The sequence below is a fragment of the Thamnophis sirtalis genome, unplaced genomic scaffold (assembly GCF_051295495.1).
Source record: "Thamnophis sirtalis isolate CommonGarterSnake01/CBP01778 unplaced genomic scaffold, rThaSir2_p1.2 scaffold_7, whole genome shotgun sequence".
Classification (NCBI taxonomy): Eukaryota; Metazoa; Chordata; class Lepidosauria; order Squamata; family Natricidae; genus Thamnophis; species Thamnophis sirtalis.
Window position 1 is genome coordinate 32,618,364 of NW_028261387.1, and position 24,196 is coordinate 32,642,559.

At 38.8% G+C, this 24,196-nt stretch overlaps 1 protein-coding gene across 1 annotated transcript in view; it reads left to right on the plus strand.

The window, feature by feature from the left end:
* Positions 1–412: 412 nt before the first annotated feature.
* NRDC (nardilysin convertase) overlaps positions 413–24,196 on the plus strand; it is a 31,050-nt gene continuing 7,266 nt past the window's right edge. Inside the window, exons 1-24 of the mRNA XM_014056421.2 lie at positions 413–850; positions 2,264–2,543; positions 3,863–3,944; positions 5,002–5,155; positions 6,027–6,100; positions 6,862–6,957; positions 8,728–8,850; positions 9,598–9,655; positions 11,014–11,087; positions 11,259–11,328; positions 12,365–12,442; positions 13,679–13,799; positions 13,905–13,963; positions 15,871–15,925; positions 16,446–16,550; positions 16,759–16,882; positions 17,790–17,876; positions 18,174–18,293; positions 19,766–19,817; positions 20,474–20,624; positions 20,718–20,845; positions 21,885–22,047; positions 22,960–22,991; positions 23,498–23,636. Of these exons, the coding sequence (XP_013911896.2) occupies positions 471–850; positions 2,264–2,543; positions 3,863–3,944; positions 5,002–5,155; positions 6,027–6,100; positions 6,862–6,957; positions 8,728–8,850; positions 9,598–9,655; positions 11,014–11,087; positions 11,259–11,328; positions 12,365–12,442; positions 13,679–13,799; positions 13,905–13,963; positions 15,871–15,925; positions 16,446–16,550; positions 16,759–16,882; positions 17,790–17,876; positions 18,174–18,293; positions 19,766–19,817; positions 20,474–20,624; positions 20,718–20,845; positions 21,885–22,047; positions 22,960–22,991; positions 23,498–23,636 (2,805 nt within the window). The 5' untranslated portion in view covers positions 413–470. The remainder of the gene's footprint in view (positions 851–2,263; positions 2,544–3,862; positions 3,945–5,001; positions 5,156–6,026; positions 6,101–6,861; positions 6,958–8,727; positions 8,851–9,597; positions 9,656–11,013; positions 11,088–11,258; positions 11,329–12,364; positions 12,443–13,678; positions 13,800–13,904; positions 13,964–15,870; positions 15,926–16,445; positions 16,551–16,758; positions 16,883–17,789; positions 17,877–18,173; positions 18,294–19,765; positions 19,818–20,473; positions 20,625–20,717; positions 20,846–21,884; positions 22,048–22,959; positions 22,992–23,497; positions 23,637–24,196) is intronic.

The following is a 24,196-nucleotide window of genomic DNA, read 5'->3' on the forward strand; positions in this document are numbered from 1 at the left end:
CTAGAGAGTTAAGAGATCTCCCACCAGCTCCAACCAATGAGTGCGGAACGCCGAGAGTCGTTGTCCGACAAACTCAAAATACACCGAAGTTGTTGATCCATGTCGCAGAGTAACCCAAACCGTTTTTCCTTACACCCTATTCTACCGCCACGAACAAGAATTCCCGTGTCTTGGTCGAACGTCAGGACGGACGTCACACACTTGCACAGAAAAGCAACATTCCATTCCGAACGGCTCGGCCGCTGCTGGCAGAGAGCTAGCAATGCTTGGCTCTGCTCCCGCCTCCTCCGCCCCTGTACGTATCTATCAGAGAAGCGATTTTCCGAGAAACCTCGGGATTTGTTGGCGGGGATCACGTGGGCAAGAAGCCTGGTTTCTGATTGGACAACAGCCGGTATGTTCAGCCCCTTAGCACTGGCCTGTGATCTTGGAGGCTGAAACGGCCCGGCCGGGTTTTGGGCCCGCGGCGGATGCGGAAAGTGTTAGCCGCTGTATCGCGGAGTTGCTCGGGAGTAAGTCCGCTGCGAATAGATCGAGACTTCCACGGTCGAGATCGTGCCGGCCTGAGAGACCATCTAGCCGGGCCCCGGAAGACCTTCGCCTTCAGGCCCATCGTGCTTCGCTCCTCCGCAGTCATCTTCGTAACCATGCCGGGTAGAACCAAGGCCTCGCCTGCCTGCGGTCCTGAGCAGCCCGAGGACTCGGAGGGCAGCCGTGGGGCCAAGGCCGGCGCTGTCCAGGAAGAAGCCGATGCGGAGAGCGGAGGCGCCGCCGCCGCCTCCTGCGAGCCCAGCCCCAACTTGGGCGATCCCGAGATCGTCAAGTCCCCCAGTGATCCCAAACAGTACAGGTACTCCCGAGATGCCCCCGCTGGCTGCCAAACACGGGCGGGTGGGTCGGATTGACAAGCTTTTTTTTAACCAAAAGGTCGCCCGGAAGAATTGAACCATACTTTCTCTCACCCACAGCCACAACATGGCTTGACGTAGCGATGGTAGTCTGATTTTATTTGGAGAGATCTAGAAGGTGAGAGGCTGATGCTCTATGCTGAAGGCCACCCTCACCAATTCATTGCCTTAAAAGAAAAGTGTGTGTGTGTGTTTGTGTGTGTATTCAGTACAGTAGTTTCAACACTAGACAAGGGAGGGGGACAACAAATCATTCAGGGTTGGTCTTTCAGTTATTTGCAGATTGTAGTAATTTAGATCCTTTGTTGGGAGGCAGGTTGCAGAGGATGCTCATGTTTTGCTTGTGAGCAATCTCTGAGGACAGGTAGTCCTTGACTTACGACCACAATTGAGCCCAAAATTTCTGTTCTGCCTAAGTGAGACATTTATTAAGAGAGTTTGCCCCATTTTACGACCTTTCTTGCCACAGTTGTTAAGTGAATCGCTGGCTGTTAAGTTAGTAACATGGGATGTTAAGTGAATCTGGCTTCCCCATCAACTTTGCAGAATGTTGCAAAAGCAGATCGTGTGACCTTTCAAATGTCATAAATATGAGTAAGTTGCCAAGCATCTGAATTTTGATCACTTGACTATGGAGATGCTGCAACGGTCATAAATCTGAAAGATAGCCGTAAGTCTCTTTTTTCAGTGCTGTTGTAACTTCAAACAGTCACTAAACGAACTATCTGATCAGCCTTGTGTTTGAAACAAGATATTAGGTAGGACTAATGTTCCGATCCAATCTAATATGTGGATTATTGAATTATTACCACTCAAGATAATTTACCAACCATGGATTTGGATTTGTCCCCAGAAGTTCAGAGCCATGTTTGGGCATAAACCATCCAGCTTAGTATTTAGTTAAGTTATAGAAAAATTCTGCTTCTGAGATGAAAATGGCATATAACTCAAAAGGATACTTTGCTATGAAAGAAAGTTTGGAAATATAAATGATTCCTGAATATGTGCATTTGACATGAAAGTGGGACTCACTGTCAGAATTGGAGCTTATTTTAGGTAAGTATGTATTTTTCATTCTTGTGTGACACCCATAATAGAAGACCAGTAATCTGAACTGTTCTGTGGAGTAAGTGTATGCTAATATTCGGTGGGGTGAGCCACATTGTTCATTCTGGAATTAATCCATTATTACATAAGATGTATTTTAAAAACAAATGAATAGTTTAGGCCTTGTTTGATCTAATAGTTCATTAAAGAGACCCTGCAAAGACATGCTATACTAGGAATAATACAATTAGTTTTAATTCCAAGACATTGAAAAGAATATTTAGTTGGATGTCTGTTTAACTTTCTAGATACATCAGACTGAAAAATGGATTATGTGCCTTGCTGATTTCGGACTTGCATAACCCAGATGGTAGCCCTTGTGCGGTATCTTTAGAGGGGGAAGATGAGGGTGACTCTGAAGAAGAAACTGATGATGATGATGATGATTCTGGAGCAGAAATAGAAGATGACCAAGAAGGCTATGATGATGAATGTGGTGATTATGATGAAGATTTAGATCCTGATAGTGAATTAGAAGAGCTAGCAGATAAAGATGAAGCTCGGAAAAGAAATTGTACAGAAAAGCAGGTATGTATAATTAATTTGGATTGAGTAATGGTTATAGCAATAAACTGCTGTAGGCATTGGTGTAATTCACAGGTAGATTGCAATTAGTGTGAGTTTTAATAACGTGGTCTGTGATTTAGTGTAAATTGTAAATTGATGGTAGGTTGCATTTAACGCAATCCAAAATTTAGTAAGGCTAGTTTGTGCACAGTTGAGGCTGGTGCATTTGCAAGTGTAGTTGTGGTTTCAGATGCTGCTAATCTTCATGTTTGCAAAATGAAGAGAGAAAAATTCTCAGGAAAACAGCACAATTTGATATAATTGTATAACATGAAAATAATCGTAGCAAAGTTACAATGGAATGGGGGTGTTGGAATGCTATGGAAGAATTTTTTTGCTTTCATTTTGCTTTCTGAAACTACTCTGACTTGTAAAACTATATTTAAGTTGTAAGTATATTCTTTTTATCCTTTACTGTAATACAGGTAGTCCTCGATTTACAACATTTTATGCACTTTAGTTTTCCCCCTCCCCTCTGTTTTAAGGTATGCATAAAAATGAACTAAGGTAAGGGACATGCATAGTCATGCAAACTTTGTCTTTCTGATTAAGAAATGTTAGGTAGGTGCAACAGTAATTCTTCTGTTTTACTGGAAAATCTAATATATTCAATGCTTTTGTGGTCTCCTTTTATGATTTTTCTGATAAATGTATCAATAACTTGTATTTGAAGATGCTGGAGACAGGTCTTGCTTGTAAAGTCATAAATCCTCACTTTGACATACAGTATATCACAGCCATTAATGTCTAAACTGGTGGCAACAAAATTGAGTACACCCCTAAATGATAATGTCCAAATGGGGCCCAAGTAGCTTGTTTCCCTTCCTGGTGTCATGTGACTCGTTAGTGTTATAAGGTCTCAGGTGTGAAGGGGGAGCAGGTGTTTTAAATTTGGACATTATCACTTAGGGGTGTACTCACTTTTGTTGCCAGCAGTTTAAACATTAATGGCTTTGTGTTGCATTATTTTGAGGGGACAGCACATTTGCACTGTTATGCAAGCTGTATACTTACTACTTTACATTGTAGCCAAGTGTCATTCCTTCAGTGTTGTCACATGAAAAGATATACTTAAATATTTACAAAATGTGATGGGGTGTACTCACTTCTGTGATATACTGTGGCTCTCATGTGCAGCTAAAGGACCAGCATTCTTTATGTTGAATAGAACGGAGAAAAAAAGATCCTTAAAGATTTTGTTTTAATGGAAGAGTTTCACAGTTTTATATGGCAGCCTATGATGTTTTTCTAAACATTTCTCTGCATTTCTCTTTCTTCAGTCTGCAGCTGCACTTTGTATTGGTGTCGGCAGTTTCTCTGACCCTAATGAGCTGCCTGGGCTGGCACATTTTCTGGAACATAGTACGTTTTGCTTTAAATGTCATCTTTAATTGTTTTTAGCCAAGTCAATTTTAATTATATAATTTCCCATTTTTGTAATGTTTTTGTCAAATCAGTGCATTACTTATTTGTTTCCATATTTGCAAAACGATATAGAATCTTACTGAAAGCAAAATAGTCATTAAAGTCATTTTGGGTAACTTTGGGTTAAACAAGCAGTTACGTAACGGCTGGTCTCAGAATTCTGCTGTATCAACCATAATACAATTAATGACTAACTTTAATTTAATTTAATTTAATTGTGTGTTTAATCCTCATAAGTAGAGATGAGAATTGCTTTTTCTATAGATTATTCCTAAGTAATACACGGAAAGGCTATAGAAGAGTTGTGTTGTTGCGCATATGAATGCACAGAACAAGAAAGGATCTATTGCATGACTGATTACTTATAAGCAGTCCTTGACTTATGGCCATTTGTTCAGTGACTGTTCGAAATTGCAACAATACTCAACACGGCGGAATTAACAACTGGTCCATGAAGTTGCAGGATCATGTGAACTGGGTTCTTGGGTTTCCAACTTGCAGTTATGACTACACAATGAGCTGCAGTCACTTGATCGCCGCTTGAGACCTTCCCTGCCAGCTTCCCATAAGCAAAGTCAATGTGGAAGCTAACAAGAAAGGTCACAACTTTTTATCCAGAGGAATCCAGCTATGGAATTTGAGATCCCAGGGATCTGTACTCTGTAACACTCCACTGCCTGCCCACACTCTAGTGTGATGTATCCCATTCACAGAGCTTGGCTGTGGCCTATGGTGCTCCACAGTGCCATCCCGAGTCAACTCCCTGGGACTGCTGCCTCTTCCCATTTAACAACCCATGCAGTCCTGAGGTTATGATAGCAACAGGGACTTCTAGAATTGCCATTGCTGGGCAATGCAGTTGTGAGGCATCACACTTTACAACTATATATTGCTTAGTGATGGCAATGAGAGAAAAGAAGACTAATGTCTGTGTTATTTATATGTTTCTCTATTAGAATTGATAACTTTCTTCCTATTTTGGATTCTGTCCTAGTGGTTTTTATGGGTAGTTCAAAGTATCCAGATGAGAATGGATTTGATGCCTTTCTGAAGAAACACGGTGGGAGTGACAATGCATCAACAGACTGCGAACGAACGATCTTCCAGTTTGATGTACAGAGAAAGTATTTCAAGGAAGCTCTTGATAGGTAACTGAGCTGCAAAATGTAGTGAAACGACACTACATTTCAGTTAAAGTATTTAATATTAACTATTTTAAGCTTAGTCCACTATGCTGGTTTACTTTTACTTAAAGTTTTTAAGTAAACTCGGGGGAGGGGGGAGTAAATTTTAAAAATATTTTAACGATGAGATATTTTGAGAATATACGGATCTGTAAATAAATATAGAAGTTATTGCTTCAGAAGCTTACAAAAATTATCTTAGCAAGACAGATTTTTAAAATGAGTAAGCAGTTCTGTGGTGGAGCAGAGATGGGCAACTTAAAAGAAAAGGGAATGTCAGGGCAGTGACACAAAAGTACTTACATTAACTAGAAAGAGTGCTTGGGGAGGGTGAGTTTTTTTAATTAAGTCAAGCAAATTTAGGGTTACACTACATCTTTCGTGCACATTTAATTTCAAAATGGTAAGATCTGTGCCACTGATCTTTAGCAGTGAGGTTGAGAGGAATCTTAGGAGAAAAGGGGTTTTGAGGCCGTGACTTGACTGCCTATAAGATAGGAAGACAGTTGTTCTGCAGAGAGGAATCTTGTGGGTCATTCAATGTCAAATTCTATAGGGAAGATAATTAATTGTAAACATTAAAATGAGAATTTTAAATAGAACTTCCAATGCCTGGGGCTTTTGTTAGAAAAAAGCTGGGATGGTTACACAGTTAGGACAATTCATACTGAAGAATAAAAGAATTGAGATTTCTTAAGATTTGCATAGAATTCGAGGGGAGGGGAATTAACCATGTCGAGACAGGTCATATGACCTTTTGAAAACACTTTCTTATTATTCATCTTAATTTTACACCAGACTCAGAATTTCTATTTACAATGATTTTCTGCTTCAGGTGGGCACAGTTTTTCATCCACCCTTTAATGATCCGGGATGCAATTGATCGGGAAGTTGAAGCTGTGGATAGTGGTAAGAATTCCCAGTTATCTTTCAATTTCATATATTGTACTTTAAAATCTACCTTGCTTGGCCTGCAAATGGTGGTAGCATTCCTCCATCAACACAGGGGTGCTCTTACTAACTGAAGAGCAGGTAGTTTCAGGTTATAATGGCAGTGGGATTCCATTGCTAAATAGTGAGGTTGTTAAAATGCAACATTACATGACTGCATAACTTAGCAATGGCAGTCCTGGTAGTCCCAGTTACTCTTGTAACTTATTGAGGGTCATTAAGTGGGAAGTGGCAGATGTCTCAGGCAAGCAGAAGGGTAGGTGCCATTGGCAGCAGTGGTAGGTTGCCAATTTTGTTACTACTGGTTTGGGCACGTGCTTGCGCTTCTGCGCAATCCTTCTGTGCATGCTCAGAAGCGGGTGGGCGGAGCCTCCTGCCACCGCTATTACCGGTTCGGCCAATCCGGGCCGAACCGGCAGCAACCCATCTCTGATTGGCAGGTATGGAGCGTGGGTGGTGGCAAGGAGTATCGAGGGCAGGTGCTCTGGAGCCTGTGTAAGTGCTGAAGAGGGGTGAGTGGGGAGCTGTTAACACACACTTCAAAGTGCAGGTGGACAAAAAAGTGGCCCGAGCGATTTCCAGATTCCTACTGGCTTCCCCATTCACTTAGTTTGTGGGAAACTGTCTGGGAACATCAGGCATATTCTTATAGCCAGGGTTGCTATTGTAGGCTAGGATTATCTTGAATCTGAAAGCCTTTTTTTTTTTTTTTTAAACAGAATATCAACTTGCAAGGCCCTCTGATGCAAACAGAAGAGAGATGTTATTCGGCAGTCTCGCCAAATCTGATCATCCTATGAAAAAGTTTTTCTGGGGTAAGTATACCTGTTTTGACTGTCAGTATTGAGTTGATTTCAGATCTAAGAGTCTTTGCTATTAAATCCAGTAGCATCTACCAGTGAAATAGACCCATCCTTCTCCATTTGTTTCTAATTAAATTTGGAATCTGCAGAGGTCAAGAGGGCAATTCAGAGCAGATTTGGGAGTGCATGGGCAACTGTGAACAAAAAGAAAGAAATATGTGATGGGTTGAAGCCAGCCAGATTTAATGTATACATTTATGGATAGTACAGAAGTTAATCTGTATGGTAATTAAATAATATTTTGACTTCTGTTTTTAATTATGCCTTGATCATTGTAGCCGGGAATGGTTTAGCATAGCTAATGTTACAATGCTGAGTTTGTAAAACAAATGAAATTAAATTCTTGCTGTTACATGTTGGAGGAAAAAATCAAATGTATATTTGTAGCAAATATAGTTTACTTTAGTGGAATCAAACATTTTTACTGATTTGATTGATTCATTTATTTCAATATGATTTGATTTTGGCAATACCCAACTACAAACTGACTATGGGAAGCTTTAAGTATCCATTGTAATTAGTAAATTATTTTACAGAATTAAACAGGGATATCTGGAAAAGGGAAGAAGAAGCTGTTGGGAAAATACACATAACATAACAGGTGTATGTTGGTTGCTAGAGCCCTTTCAGCTGGGAGTGAGGTTAAGTTGCACTTTAGAACCTTCTCCAGAGCAATTACATTACTGGACAAAAGCAACAAGCTGTGTTTGCAAGGGAAATTTTTAGTATGCAAAGGATTAATCAACTAAATCTGGAGGTTCATTAGCATTACATTCATTAGCAAAGAAATCAATATAAGGAGTACAAAAATGAAAAACAAAATACTGAATTAGTTTAATACAGTGACACGGCACACACAACATGACTAGTATAATGTGGTACTGTGAGGTAATAATGCACACATGACTTTAAACCCTATATACTAGTGAGACTTTCTTGTCTTCTCTCATATTGATCCTCTTACAATGCTCTCTTATAAGTGCTTATATATTTGCATTCTTCATCATTTGTTTCAGCTAGTTAAGATAAGGATTTAGGAAGACATCAAGAAGGGCTACAGATGCAGAGAAAGGAAAATAAAACATATTGGAAGAAAAAAAGATAGGACTCTTCTTGTTATTTGCCATTTCTTTCTGGCAGATGGTGCAGAACGGTGTGATCTGGATAAATGAGGCTCAGATAACACCTCAAACTATACAAAATAAAAGTAATTCTGTGATAACAGAGACTTTACTCAGAACTTTTTACTATGACAGCTTTGCTTTTTGTGATAATCGTGAATACATTGCCACTTTCATTTGAAAATTAATCTGTAAAATCCTTACAAGAGCTGGTGACAGCCACTATGTTTGGTGGCATGAAAATGTGATTAAATAAATTCATAATGGGCAAGTCTATTGAGGGCTATTTGTCTTTAACAGTTCAATACTATTTTGAGGAGACCATGCCTCTGGATACCTGTTACAGTGAAATATGAGTCTCTGGCTCATATTTGTGAGCCTCAAAGAAATATCTCTGGCTGGCCACAGTAAAAAACAAAACATTAAACTAATATAGTTGGTATGATCCAGCAGGATTTATACTCCCATGAGTTTAAATCCAAGTTGTTATGTATTTTGTCCCTGCAGAGGAAAAGAGCGTTCATCCTTTTGATGAGTATAAAAGTTTCAAGCAGAGATTCCATAACTAACCAGTTCTTCATTCTGTAAACTTCATTTACAGGTAATGCAGATACCCTGAAACATGAGCCAAAAGAAAATGGGATTGATACCTATACCAGGCTGAGGGAATTCTGGCAGCGATATTATTCAGCGCACTATATGACTTTAGTTGTGCAGTCAAAAGGTAAGAGCTCTTCATTTGAAATTGCAGAACATTTCCTTTGCTACTTTAAAGCTCTACATGGTATCGGACCTGGCTACCTGAGAGACCGCCTCCTGCCAATTACCTCCCTGAGACCCATTAGATCGTACAGATTAGGCGTCCTCCGGATTCCATCTGCCGGCCAATGTCGGCTGGCGACCCCCCGGGGGAGGGCCTTCTCTGTAGCTGCTCCGGCCCTACGGAACGATCTCCCCGTTGAGATCCGGACCCTTACTACCCTTCCGGCCTTCCGCAAAGCGACCAAGACATGGCTGCTCCGGCAGGCCTGGGGCTGTTGAATTATCCAGCCCCATCCTATGTTATGAATGTTGTTGTATTTTTAATTGTTGTTTTTTATTTTTATATTCCCCCTTCCCTTTTATTTGTAAGCCGCCCGGAGTCTTCCGAGAGTGGGCAGCATACAAGCTAAATAAACTAAACTAAACTAAACTAACTACTAAGTAGTGATTCACTGGATGATTACAGATTAGGTCTGGTATCCCCACAGGAGGAGGTAGTTTTAAAAATCCTATATATGTTGTTGCTTCAGTTAGGTGGAGCAGTTCCACAGGAAATTCCAAGAAAATTCAGCCTGTGGGCTTTGTAATATTGGCACCTCTGCATTGGCTGCTTGAACAACAGATCCTCACCTTTCTCTTCTTTTCCTGATGATGTGCTGCTTGTTTTCCCTGTTATGTGCCATCACTTTTTTTTCCCCTTCCTCAATAGAAATCTTGGATACTCTGGAAAAATGGGTGACTGAAATCTTCTCAGAGATCCCAAATAAGTAAGATACATTTTCCTATTGTGTGTAATAAGCAGGGTATTAAATTGAGTGCACCCTTCTCCAACTTATATAACATTAGAGATTTGATTTACTGAGCCCTGGTCTTTAGTTTCTCATCCTTTCCTCTCACTTGCCAGCTGCTGGTTTATATTCTGTTTCTTTTGCCAAACTACTTAAAGTTAATAGTAAGGAGAAAATAAGAATCCGATTTAGTCAGTTTTCAGATTTCTACATATAACTCAAATGAGTTGGAGAGAACACTTTATACAATATATAGGAAAATTCTGTTCACATATTTATCAATTTATTTAGAAAAAATATATATGATTGTCTGATTCATAGTGGTTCTGGATAGCTTACAAAAATAAAATCCCAAATACAAAGCTCAGTAACCCCTCCCTCCAAGTGTCAGCAACCAAACCAACCAATTTAAGGGCTCCATATGATCCTGGGGTCCCAAAAAACCTATATTTAAGTCCTTTTGAAAGGGTGTCAAGGTGGGGGCCAGTCTTATTTCCCCAAGTATGATGTTCCATAGGGAGGGAGCCACAATGGAGAAGGTAGACCTCCTTAAGAGAGGGGACCCATTACTCTGCCTGCCTGCTCTGGAGAATCAGGTAAATGTAGCTGGAAGAATACAGTCCTTCGAATAACCTGTCCCCAGGTATGCAAGCAGGGCTTTAAAAGTGAGAACCAACACCTTGAATTTGACCCAGAAGCAGATCTGCAATCAATGCAGCTCCCACAATACATTGTAAAGATTAGATCCTGTTTTTTTACTCAAGGATAAAGATTGGATGGGCATCTTGACCAAGCATGCATACATTTCTTGTTGCAATAAATATCTGAGGGAGATGGGCGGTTAGCAAATAAGAAATATAAGAGATAGACAGATAGATAGATGGATGGATGGACGGACAGACAGACAGACAGACCTGTTGCTCTGCATAGTGATTTTGTTTTTTACCTGTTTGTATGCTATCTAGACCCTCTTGTCTTTTCCACATGTACAAGCTAAATTCCAAGTGCAAAACAGAATGGGACATCCCTAAAGAAATCACATGCTATTTTTATAAATAGGAACAGGACTCTGAATCCAGAAGCCCTTGGTCATAGCTATAGGCTTTGTGTGTGTATTGCCATAGATAGAAATATTTTCTGATGAACAAGCGGCAACATTGATAATTCGTTACGACTAAGGATTTGATCCCTGGAATTGAATAATCCCTTAACAACCGGTGTTGAGAAATATATACGGCCTGATCTCATAGAGTGATTTGATTTGTGATGGTCCTTGCTGAATTAGGAAGATGTGTGTGCACGCATATATGTAAATATATGTGTTCTTTCTTTTCAAGTGATTTAACCAGACCAACATTTGGCCATCTGACAGATCCTTTTGACACTCCAGATTTTCCTAAACTTTACAGAGGTGAGTGATGTAGCTGGGTAACTACCACTGCTATTTACTGTGAATCCCCATCTGTTTTAAAATTCCTAGCTTTAAAATGCATGCTGTTTTTTGTTTCGCATGTGGAAATGTTGAGAAATCTGGAATTATCCTGACTTTAGTTATTCATAACGAAAATTTCTTTATTTTTAGTGGTTCCAATTCGAAAAACTCATTCTTTAAACATCACTTGGGCTCTTCCTCCACAAGAACAGTATTACAGGTAACTATAAATTGTTGTTCCCTCCTGCCTTGCCCCCTCCCTCCCTACTTCCAAGGATATTCAGTGAAAATGGATTAGGTCAATTTATTAAAAGTCTAGTGTGGAATATCTGACCATTTAATTTTGATAATCGTGTTATATAAGTTTAAATGATAGCAAGTACAGGTAATATTTGACTGTGACCCGACAAATGCGCGAACGACAAAAGCACGCTGACAAAACCGCGGGGCTAAAACCGCAATGTCAAAAGCGTGCCGACAACAGCGCGTCAACAAAAGCCCGCCAACAGAAGCGCGATTTAAGTTAAGGTAAGGTTTAGGGTTAGGTTTAGGGTTAGGTTTAGGGTTAGTTTAGGGTTAGGGTTAGGGTTACAGCGCGCTTCTGTCGGCGCGCTGTTGTCGGCGCGCTTCAGTGCTCATTCGTCGGCATGCTTTTGTCACCGCAGTTTAGTCAGGCGCACTTTTGTCGTTCGCGCATTTGTGGTGGAACCATATTTGACATATGACCACAATTGAGTCCCAAGCCTATGTTATTAAGTGGAAAATTTATTAAGTGACTTTTGCCCCATTTTACAACTTTTCTTGTCACATTTGTTAACGGAATGACTGCAGTTGTTAAATTAGTCACATGGTTGTTAAGTTAATGTGGTTCCCCATTGACTTAGTTAGTCAGAAGTTTGCGAAAGGGGATCACATGATCCCAGGACACTGCAACCATCATAAATGTGAATCAGTTATCAAGCACCAGAATAATAAATCACATGACTATGGGGATGCTGCAATGGTCATAAGTGTGAAAAAATGGTCTTGAGTCACTTTTTTCAGTGCCGTTGTAACTTCAAACAGTCACTAAATGAACTGTTGTAAGTTGAAGACTACCTGTATGTTGTTCTACTTATGGCAACCCAGGAAGGTGACCTTTATAAAGTATTATTCCCCCAATTCCCATCATTTTAGGGCTGCCTGTTTTACAGACTTATTTTTTTATGTTTTAACCTGAATTTTCAAATTACGGTTAATGTTTTTTCACTTTGCAGGGTGAAGCCACTTCACTATATTTCTTGGCTTGTTGGACATGAAGGGAAAGGAAGCATTCTTTCATATCTTAGGAAAAAGTATGTATACAAATGAAAATTGCTGGTATTTGCCATGATAAATTTGCTGAGGTTGAAGCAGACCCTTGCTTGAAAACCTTAAGCAGAACACTTTACAAGGGTCATGTGAAGTAGTGCCACTTCATTACATGAATCACCAGGATTCTATCCCCTAGCATGATGCTTTCAGTATAACATCTCAGCACAGGAAAAAAAACATGAGACATTCCACTTTAACTCCTCCAACAAGAAGGTGTTGAAGTAGCTTCACCAAACTTTTACAAAAGACCACTAGAAAGCAACAAAACAAACCAATTAGAGTGAAGCTTCTGATGCAGTGCCAAGAGATCAGATGCTGTTCTGTGGAATTAAATAAAGGAAGGCCTCTCCATCCCATTTTCAAGGCTTCCCTTAGGCTTGTCTTTACTTGTCAAACAGGCAAAGAATTGCAGACAGTAAAACTGGTATTAGCCTAAATGACAACACCCAGATAAGGGATCTAAAGGCATTTGGGAAGTCCGCCACATCTAGAATATTGAGTGTTGGGAATGCTTGTGTGAAAAAGCTCTACAGTAGGACTGGGAGAAATTTTGATTCGCAAAATAGCAGTAACCAACCAAAAGACAAGCCAGTGATGTTAAAAAAAAACACTGCCTGAGAAAATAAAATAAAAATAAACACAGAATTGAGTCTCCAATTGTAGATAATATAGTTGCCTCTTAAATCAGGAAAAAATTTTTTTGAAAAGTACATGGCACAAAAAAATCTCCAAACTAAGCACAATACACTGGGTCTAGCCCAAATTATACTCTCATTTGCTTGAACCTGGAGTGGGAAACTATGGTAACTTTACAACCGGTGGACTTTAACTCCCAGAATTCCTGAGCCAGCCATACTGACTCAGGAATTCTGGGAGTTGAAGTCACCAGTCATAAAGATGCCATAGTTGCCCACTTCTGGCTTAAACCAAGCCAGATAGGCAAATAGGATCAAAATAGCTAAACTAAAACAGACTAAAACAGAAATACCCACTCACCCAGGGCACAGGCAATACCACTTCCTTACATATATTACATTTTTCAAGGCTGAGCCAAGATCATTGCCTCTGAGGGAAGTTCATTTGTTGAATATTTTTAGATTTTCCTCCAGCAGCACAGATAATCAGAGTTACAAATCATTGGTGGTACATTGGAAACATATTAAAAATTTTAATAATTTGCACTTCTTAATTTTTGTAAGAGTAAATGTTTTTTCCAGATTCTGGGCACTTGCATTGTATGGAGGAAATGGTGAGACCGGGTTTGAGCAAAACTCAACCTACTCTGTCTTCAGTATTTGTGTGACCCTGACTGATGAAGGTTACAAGCATTTCTATGAGGTAAATTTGAATTGCAGTTTAGAATGGTTATTCAGCTTATTCATAAGCTTATTCAGTTTATTCAGATGTCCTTGACTTGAACATTTTGAACCTTTCCTCCTTCAGGTTGCTCACGTTGTATTCCAGTACTTGAAAATGTTGCAGCAAGCAGGACCTGAGCAAAGGTAATGAAATCTCTGTTTGATTTTAGTCAAGAAAAGTTGGTGTTGTTTGTGTTTTTCCTTCTTTTTTCTGTGTTTTGTATATTTGAGCTGACATAGTACATAGCTGTTAAAACTATATGGAGAAACGGGAAATTCAGAGGAGTGAAAATACTTCTTTTCAAAGGTACTATTCCTTTCTCTAACCCACTGTTCTCTAGTTCACTCACTGACTGTGTTGGTTAAAGATGAATATAATTCAAAAACCTGAACAGCAGAAGATTAGAAAAAAATGGCTGATTCTCCTGTGTGCTGCTTGGGGAATCCAATCATGGGTTAACTTTGTCCATTAGCCTAGAGACTGAGTATGTAAATTTTGACCACGCCTCCTCTGACTGGACCGGGCCAGTTTTTTTACTCAGTCCAGCCTAACGAGACATATCTCAATTTTCTCTCTAGACTAATCGACAAATTTCATCTTCTAATTGGATTCAGCAGTCACTTATTGTGGTTTTTAAACTGGTCTATTTCCTTCAGAGGTGGAGGCGGCAGTTCGCTGCCAGCCCAGACCCTCCCCGCCGTCGGATCTCTTGCCTGGGATCGGGGGCTGCAAGGTCCATAGGCTCATCACGCCGGGACACAGCAGCGGCGCTCCAAGAGTGGAGTTTGGTGTTTCCTCCCCTCGCTTACTGTTTGTGCGCGTCCTGGGCTGGTGCGCCGCCATGCCCCGGGAGTGACCCACCTACGTGGCGCGGTTCACCCAGGCATCGTCCCTTGCCACGCGGTGTTTATTTGGATGGAACTGTGGCCGGTTTCGCCACGGGGCTTGCGGCTTGCAGGATTCCCAGGCGTCCATTCAGGACCTTTGGCAGTTTGAATATTCGCGCCCTCTGGGGCAGTTGCCATTTTGAATCGGGCTTTGCGCACGCGCCGGAATCGGCCAGAAAAAGCAGGGCGTGTAATTTCGCGCCCAGGCATCGGCGCCGCCCCGACGACCCTCCTCTTTCCCTCACTTGCGGTTTGCTGAGTCAGTGAGGAGGTCGTTTCAGCACAGCTACTGTTTTCACATGGCGCTTTGTGTGGTGGAGCAATTTCGTGGCGTTTATTCATTAAATGAGGTTGGGCCTTTCGAAATCTCTCTTTCGCTCGCTACAATGGCAGACCAGTCTGTGTCCAAAGGTACCCATTGTGAGCCCTGTTCCCCTGGTGAGGGAGGGGCTAGCCCAAGGCCCGGGAGGGCCGCTACTAGGGCCTCCAGCCATAGGCCTCAGGCCTCATCCGCCATTAGGGACAAGTCCCAGAAGCGCAAGGATAAGACCAAGGCACCATCTAAGGCCTCTGGGGCGCCTAGCAGCTCATCCCCAGTGCTGATCCCGCAACGTGCTTCCCCAGCGCGCCCTACAGAGCAGGGTTGGTCTCCTGATATCCAACTGCCTCGGGCTCCCATTTCCGCGGAAGGGATTTTTGGGCCCCAATTCCCTCCTCCCATTTCGGAGTTTAGTGTGGCTTCGACCCGCTCGCCCCCGCATGCAGGGCCTTCACTCCTAAGGTAAGTTATCCATTACCTGTCTAAAATCAATTGAAAGTAGTTTCATAATAGATGCATAGTAAAAGTGTATTTTCTAAATTTGGAAGTGGGAAGGCAGTCACATTCTGACCTAGGAGGTTCTGAGACAGGGGTATCAAATACGTCGTACGGTAATGTCACGTGACATCCCTGCTGTAAAGGTATGAGGCATATTTAGGTCCTTGAATTGGTCAGAATAGAGTCAGACATGTTCTACCCTTATTGATAAATGAGAAAAACTCCCCTTTTTGGCTTGGCTGCTGAGTATTTGAAAGTTTGTGTATGCTTTTACTCTGAAACCTTTATTTCTGCAAATATATATTCTTAACAAAATATATTGAAGATACACTGCTTTCATCCACAGAATATGGGAAGAGATCCAGAAGATTGAAGCGAATGAATTCCATTATCAAGAACAGGTATTGAGATGATCAGATTTATGTCATGCAAAATATTAACACTCTTCTTCTGAGTATTTGGTTTCGTGATATCGACTCCTGTCTCATTACATATTTTAATTTTTTAAATTTTCCTTTTTGGTTTTCAACTCAAATTAACACTTAACCTTCCATTACCCCTAAACATACACTCTTTCATTCAGATGTTTGTTATCATTTCTAAGAATTTTTGGGTTTAAAAAAAAAATATTACTATGCTTCCACAAATTTTGGGTTCTTCTATTGATGCTGTCTGACATATAGCAGGTAAACATAGAAATGACATAACTGATCAGAATGTTAGTGATTTGAATTACATTTTGCTGATATATCTTAAGAATTTGGAGTTCATCTCCTTGGTAACTAAATCTGGTTCTTCATTCAAAGCAACAGTGTCCAAACTGTAGGGAAAATGATGGTCTGCATTCATCTCCAAGTTAGCTTACATGGAAAAAAATATTCAAAGGACCATATCATGAAGCAAAATGATTTGTTTTTTCAGACTGATCCAGTTGAATATGTAGAAAGTCTTTGTGAAAATATGCAGCTTTTTCCAAAGGAGGATATTTTGACAGGAGACCAACTTCTCTTTGAATATAATCCAGAGGTAGGTGAAAAATGTTAAAGCTCTTGCTTAATATGTAAGATAACTCTGACCTTGGATGATAGGAAAATATTTTTACCATGAGTTCCTGTTTTAGAAGATAAACGTTATTACTTCAAGATTTATCATTCATTTCAAAGGGAAGTCAAATAAAGATCTGGAATTTTGTGTCACAGAAGGAAGTTCTAATTGAATCTTTTTTTTTTTACAGATAATTGCTAAAGCACTTAACCAACTGATTCCCAGTCAAGCCAATCTTATTTTATTATCTGCCTCCCATGAAGGCCAGTGTCACCTAAAGGAGAAATGGTTTGGGACACAATACAGTGTTGAAGGTATAAGAATAGTCCATCTGTCTAAATTTCAGGAACTAAAATTGACAGTATAAAAAGCTTTGATTCGGTTTGATTTCATATAAACTGTGATGTAATTGAACGATTTTTTTATTTATGGATTTCTGGCCTTTTCCTCTAGTTTATTTTGTTGTCTTTCTCTTGTCTTTGATCATAGCAATACAAACTAGAGGCAATTCAAAAAGAAAAATTACTGGAAACTAGCTCAACAAGCCTTACACTAATTCACTTTCACCATCCACAAATGATTTTTAACATTGAAAATTATAGTTAAACCATAGTTTAATGCAACAGGAAACAGAATGCATTTACCTAATTCCTATCTCACAGTGAGTCATAATAAGATTGTTGATAGTTGGAATTTTTCTAACATTTTGTTGATGAGACAATCATTCATACAAAATATTTATTGGACTAAGCAAAATTTTATAGACTGTTAAATTATGAGCTTGCAATCAGAATGGCTATGTTAATTCATTGCAGTAATCCTCAGAGAAGAAACTCTATGGCTCATCATGATTTGACTGTTAAAACAAATTCATATTAACAAATTTTAGACAGGGTAGAAATAGATTGGATACAAATTTATACAGTGCATGGTTAGATTGGACCCATTTAATCAAAATGACTTAAGTTAGCTGTAACTGCTTAATTCCTGATCTATCCGGTGGAATTTATGCCGTAGTTAATTAAAGAATTAATCAAAGAATGTTCAGGTTTATGAGCTGTGTATAAATTCAGCTCGATGCATGTTTCAATGTCCTCCATTATCTCTGGAAATTTGATATGTGTTATGAGAGAAGAAGCATGTATCTTAGCTATGAATATCACTGAAACTAGGTTTATTATTGTGGTTTTACCAAGTTATTTGTAATATTAATATTTACAGATGTTGATCAACACTGGAGTGACACATGGGCCAGTGACTTCAAATTAAATCCTGACTTACACCTGCCAGAAGAAAACAGATACATTGGTGAGTAACGTATGAATTCCTCCTAAATAGTTTAAACTATAATCATTCTGTGTATGCTATTATTATTTTGCCATTTTAAAAGAAAGGTGTCTGTAAGTAACAGAGTTATTCTGTTAGATTTCTGCCATTTTGGCCCCATACGAATTAGGGGAAATTAGGGGAATCTGTATTGTTTGTTGTCACAGAAACATTTGTGCCATTTGGTTGCTTAATTATAAACAGGTTTAAGCATTTCATTTTGTTACATAGTACTTGTTTGTTGATGTGAAATAATAACCCCATCTTTCATCATTGTAGCAACTGATTTTGCTTTGAAAGATCCTGATTGCCCTCAGACAGAATATCCAGTCAACATAATGAGTTCTCAGCAAGGTTGTTTGTGGTACAAGAAGGATGACAAATTCAAAATCCCTAAAGGTAACTATTTTGTGGCGTCTTTGAGTAAAACGCCTAATGAACCTCTACCTATGGCTTAGACAGCACTTATTCCTTTTGATTTCTCATATGGCAACTTTTGTTTTACTCCAGATATATCTCTGGGCAATGTTGTCTGGCATTAAACCCATATCAGTGTTTCACTTTACATATGTGTCACTTCTATTGAGTTGCACTATCAACTTGGCATTGAGCAGGCTTTAGAATTTAAATGTATGAAAGGGCATTTAAAAATAATATTACAAATACATTTCCTAACATAAAATAGGTTTTCTATTTTTAACAAATCCTCACTTTTTAGCCTTTACGTTTCATTCATGAAACCACCTATAATCGAGCACCATCTGATGAAAATTTTACCTCAAGCAATACATTGATATATAACTTATTACTTAAGACAAAACCAGTGGTTTCTATTCCATTTCTGTGTTACAGTTTCTAAAATGAAGACAACACAACCTGAACTGTCATTTCAACATTGACTTTTGGTTTGAGATACTTCTAGACTCTAACAACCTTACTCTTTATGTTGATACTAGAATGTCAAGCTCAGTATTTGATCACTGATTTGTGGACCACCGTACAGATAGTCCTCTACTTAGAACCACAATTGATCCCCAAATTTCCATTGTTAAGCAAGGCAGTTGTTAAATGAATTTTGCTCCACTTTGCAGCCTTTTTTTGCCACATGAATCATGCAATTATTAAGTGAATTGTCTGGTTGTTGAGTAATTTGGCTCCCCCCCCCCCAATTGACTTTGCTTGTCAGACGCCAGCTGGGCAGGTTACATGACCCTGGGACAGTGCAGTTGTCACAAATACATGCCATTTGCCAAGCATCCAAATTTATGACCATAAAGATCCTCCATTGGTTGTGAAAACCAGTCATAAGTCGCTTATTTTAGTGCCATTGTAACTTCCAACAGTCACTAAAAAAATGGTTGTAAGTTGAGAACTACCTATATACATGTCCTTCTGTTTACTAGATGTGCTGTCTCAATCTTCCTATTGGATAGAGCACTCCCCCCCCCCCAAACTTTAAAAAAAAAGACTCCAAGGATCTTTCTAAATATCCACCTAGGATTTTTAATACAGCTTTGTCAGAGTCCCCTATCTATTTTTTTTAGCTCCTATTTCCTGGAAAGGCTTTCATTTTTAAGATCCAGTGACCAGAGAGCCCTCACATTAGGGAGGTCAGAGTGTTAAATGGTCTGTTTTATGTGCAACAATTTTCCATGATGAATGATATGGCTGTGAGCATGAACATGTAGCCTGTAGGACTGGAAAGTCTGCTGCTTTAGAAAGGACAGTGAATCTACCGTAATCAACATAGATATCAACCTGCTTTTTTTATAGAGGAATCCTAATCTAAGGTCTAGAAGAGATACATAGACTTGATAAAAATTCTGTGTTGTGTGCCACTGCTCATTATAGCTTTTTTTCCCCCTCCCCAGCTTATATCCGTTTCCATCTGATTTCACCGCTGATCCAGCAATCTGCTGAGAAGTAAGAGTTATAGGTTTTGGTCTAATCCTTGATTTGTTTTATTGTTTTGCTGTAAAAATATTTTAAATGAGCTTTAAGTTAGGGAGTGAGTGTTAGGACAGCAAGTACTGATAGTTGATAGTAGGAGCTCTCATGCTGTTATGCATTTTTATAGCTAAATGCAATATGTAGTAAAGCAGCAATTGATGCAACATTGCAGTTAGCTATAACTTATTAAATTAGGAGACTCTTAATTAAAGGGCCCATGACATAAAATATTAACCTCTTTGCATTCAAAAGAACAGAATTTATTATATTGAAAGCAACTTCAGATCACAAAAAGCAAGCATTTTAGTGATTTTTATAGTTCAAATGATCCAAATCCAAGTATGACAGGAGTGTCATGTCCACAACGTAACATTTCAAATGATGCATAAAACAAATGTTGACCATACTTGGTTGATGCATTCTATAATTCTGCTTCTGTAAATATGTTGATTTTTGTCATAAGTCCCCTTCGGGGGGAAAGGGCGGCATATAAGTATAATAAAATCAATCAATCAATCAATCAAAACCTTGGCTGTTTTTGAAGGAATGTGTAATTCCAAAAAGTTTCCCAAAGAAACATTCTCAAATTCTTACCTTTGTCTCCCCTTGTCTCAACTTAATGTGGTCAGTGTGGTGCTCTTTGATACTTTTGTGAACATCCTTGCACACAACCTTGCTGAACCTGCATATGAAGCTGATGTTGCTCAGTTGGAATATAAGCTGGTAGCCGGAGAACATGGATTGATCATTCGTGTGAAAGGCTTCAATCATAAGCTACCTGTAAGTTTTGATCTATTCGGGCCTTGAATTCTTTCTGAAAAGTCCTTTTTAAGAAGGGTCAAATAATGAATTAGTTTATTATTGTTGTTGTAGTTGCTGTTTCAGCTCATCATTGACCACTTAGCTGATTTCAGTTTTACTCCAGAAGTTTTTGAGATGATAACTGAGCAGTTGAAGAAGACTTACTTCAACATCCTTATCAAGCCAGAAACTCTGGCCAAGTAAGTGTCTGGAGTATATGAACCAGGATGATTTCAGTCATTGCGCTATGCAAGAAGATTTATTTGTTTTTGGTTCATTGTCTAATCCATCTTTAGTTTAGTAACTGGAATTTCTAATTCATGGCTTCTGGCTTAACAGAACCAACACTGCTGATATTGGGCAGCAAAAAATGACATTTATCATTGAAAACTGGTCCCTGATTCCATCTCCTTAGAAACCCAAAACACTCCAGAAATGTTGGCCACATCCATTCCGGTGAAATATTTTGGTACATGGATAACAATTGATAATAAGAACAAGATAGGGATGAAATATTGCATGTTCATAAGACGAGGATTGAGACTCGTAATACTTAGGAGAATAATTGGGAGGTGGACTCCATATTGATTACTGCAATAAACTTTTTGAGTGCTCAATTATCTTGAGTGACTGCTGTGTTAGTCTAGAAAACATCAGATAAGAAAATACACTTTCTTGTGCAAGATTTATTAAACTTTTCACTATATAAAAATTGTACCCAGAACTAAAGGACTAAATTGCAGTTCAAGAAACAGGAAACAAGACTGGGTCTTGTTTGGGTGTATTTTATGAGCAGATGGTCTTTTATGAGCAGATTACTTTGAAGTTTCCTTATATTTCGTACCCTTCATTTCTAGAAACAGATTTGAACTCCCACCCCTTTATGCCCTGCATGTTGGAAAATGATTTTCTTCCTTTAATTATTCCTATCTCCAAATTGTTTAAAAATCACATATTTAGTTATACTCAGTTGTGTGGGGTGGGAGGTGTCCGTAAAAGACAAATGCATGTGAAATTCAAATATATGTAATGTACAGAATGTTTATGTAAAAAGTATGTAAATTATACACATGTTCACACATTTTCCCCTGATTATGGAGTTGATTTGTACTTGGAATGATGTAGTTTGGGTAAATGCAAATGCATTTACTTTTGGATCCGAATGTAGCTTATAGGCGATGCTGTTAAAACCAACATACCAGTAAACATGTAATGATCAGTTTTTCTCCTGTGGCACAGAGATATACGTCTCTTAATCCTGGAACATTGTCGGTGGTCTATGACAGACAAATATGAGGCCCTTATGAAGGGGCTCTCAGTAGATTCTCTGCTGTTGTTTGTGAAGGCTTTCAAATCTCAGCTCTTTGCAGAGGGCCTTGTCCAGGGAAACTTCACAAGCTCTGTGAGTATTTCAACAGCTTAACTTGCATCTACAGTATAAACTATCTTGTCATCTGTGATTTTCCTTGCTTAACCTTTAACTGTGACACCATGTGATAGAAATATCTGGCTGTTCTGACTTTCATGCCAATTTTAACTCATTTTCTGCTTTAGTAACAAATCTTGTCAAACAGAGCTTATTAACAAACTATTTTCAATATAAATCAAATAAGTAAATATTAACTCAGAATATGATGAGAAAAGCACTTTTCTGTGCAAGCCTAGGCACTAATATTACTTGTTTCTGCACTGTTTTACAATTGGGTCATATTCCAAAGGCATTTATGTAAGGGTTTTTTCCCCCAACCACAAAGAGAATGTGATTTGGGCAGTGGGCAGTTAGCCTGCAATACTGTATTCTAACCACTGTGCCACCGCATGGCTCCTATGTAGATAATATAGTAATGCCCACTGTTACTATTGTTTTATTTCTCCGTGATTGGTGGAGACAGCAGTCACGTAGGGTTCACTCTGTCCAGTAACCAATAGGGCTGAGTCTACAGATTATAAAGCCTTCCTCCTTGCTGCTCTTCCCATTTTTAGACTCAGCCAGTTCTGGGCTGGATGTGTAGTTGTATTTCTCTGATTATATTGTTCTTTCTTATTAATTGGCTATTTCTAAAACTTTCATATTTTAACCCCTGCCATTCTTAAGTTCTCGAAGGCAGGGGGAGTGCTTATATTAAGCAAGGAGCCTTGTCCCTCGCTGCGAAGCTAGCCGTGCAGTTAGAACAGCCGTTTTAAAGTGATGGAGGCTTTTTTCCTGTCAGCGATCTTTGGGTGCTTGTATTAGGCAGCGGAGCGGCTCCTGACGCTTCACTGTTACTGTTGTTTTATTTCTAGTCAAAATGTTAACATCTCTCTTTTCTTCCAGGAATCAAAAGAATTTTTGAATTATGTTATCGAGTAGGTATATTTATCTTTATATTGAGAATTATAAAGTTTATAATAGCTGCCAACATTTGAGTATGTGTTAGAAATTGGGGCTATTATTCAATTTAAATTAATTGGATTAAGAAATATTTGAATTATAGTCAATTGATCAGTAACCTATGCATTCTAATTTGCACATACATATAAAAGAGTAATTATACTGTTGGATGAAACACTGTTTAACAAGCATTATTCTTAAAATGGCCTTATCTAACTTCTGGGATTCCTAGCTGTGCAAATCTTTAACAATTTTAGTTCAACACTTTTCTCTAACATAGATTGCTTTTCTTTAAAAGAAGTGAAAGGTGTTTTGTAAAACAAGGTTATCTTGCAACATTTTGAAAAAGGTGACCAATTCATTTAACTTCCTCTGCAGTTTTCATTGCTAGAATGTGCTTTTACTCCTTTGTTTAACTGAGTTAATAAATAAGATAAAGAGCAAGTTGCAACTGACATTTTAATTTTTCAACTCTTTCTAGGAAATTGCACTTCCTGCCTCTAGTGCATCCATGTCCAGTTCAGTTCCAAGTGATGGATTTACCATGTGCCCATCTATTGTGCAAAGTGAAGACACTTAATAAAGGGGATGCCAATTCCGAAGTGACAGTCTACTATCAGGTATTATGATATAAAAATGGGAGCATTAACTGTTTTGTGATTTATTTGTTGTTTAGTGCATTTCATGCATAGGTTGAACTTCATAATACAGGGACTATTAGCCATATGGCTGTCTATAAATAGATGGGTATTTTCTTTTCAGATGAATGTTGTAATTTTTATAGGAGGAGCTGTATTTGTGTTGTTTTTTTCTCTTTCTGCATTGAGATCCTTCTCCATCCCCCTTCAAATTTTCCCTACATTTTAGCTGAGTTCCTCTGGTGTGCTATGTCATGTCATTTATTTAATTTTGGCTTATCATTTTAAATAAAACCCAAATTATAATTTATTCAGACAATGTTAGCTTGTAGCAATACATTTTCCTGTCTTGCTTCTAACTGAAATAACCTATCCTGGACATCTTTAAATTTGTTTATTTTTAACCAATCATAAAAATAGAGAAAAGTAGCTATAGAGAAAACTAGGCTGATTTTTTTTCTGCAAAACTCTCTTTCCCTGATGGGAATGTTCATAAATGAGATTTTCCCATCATCATCTGATGTGATATAGAGAGCAGAAAA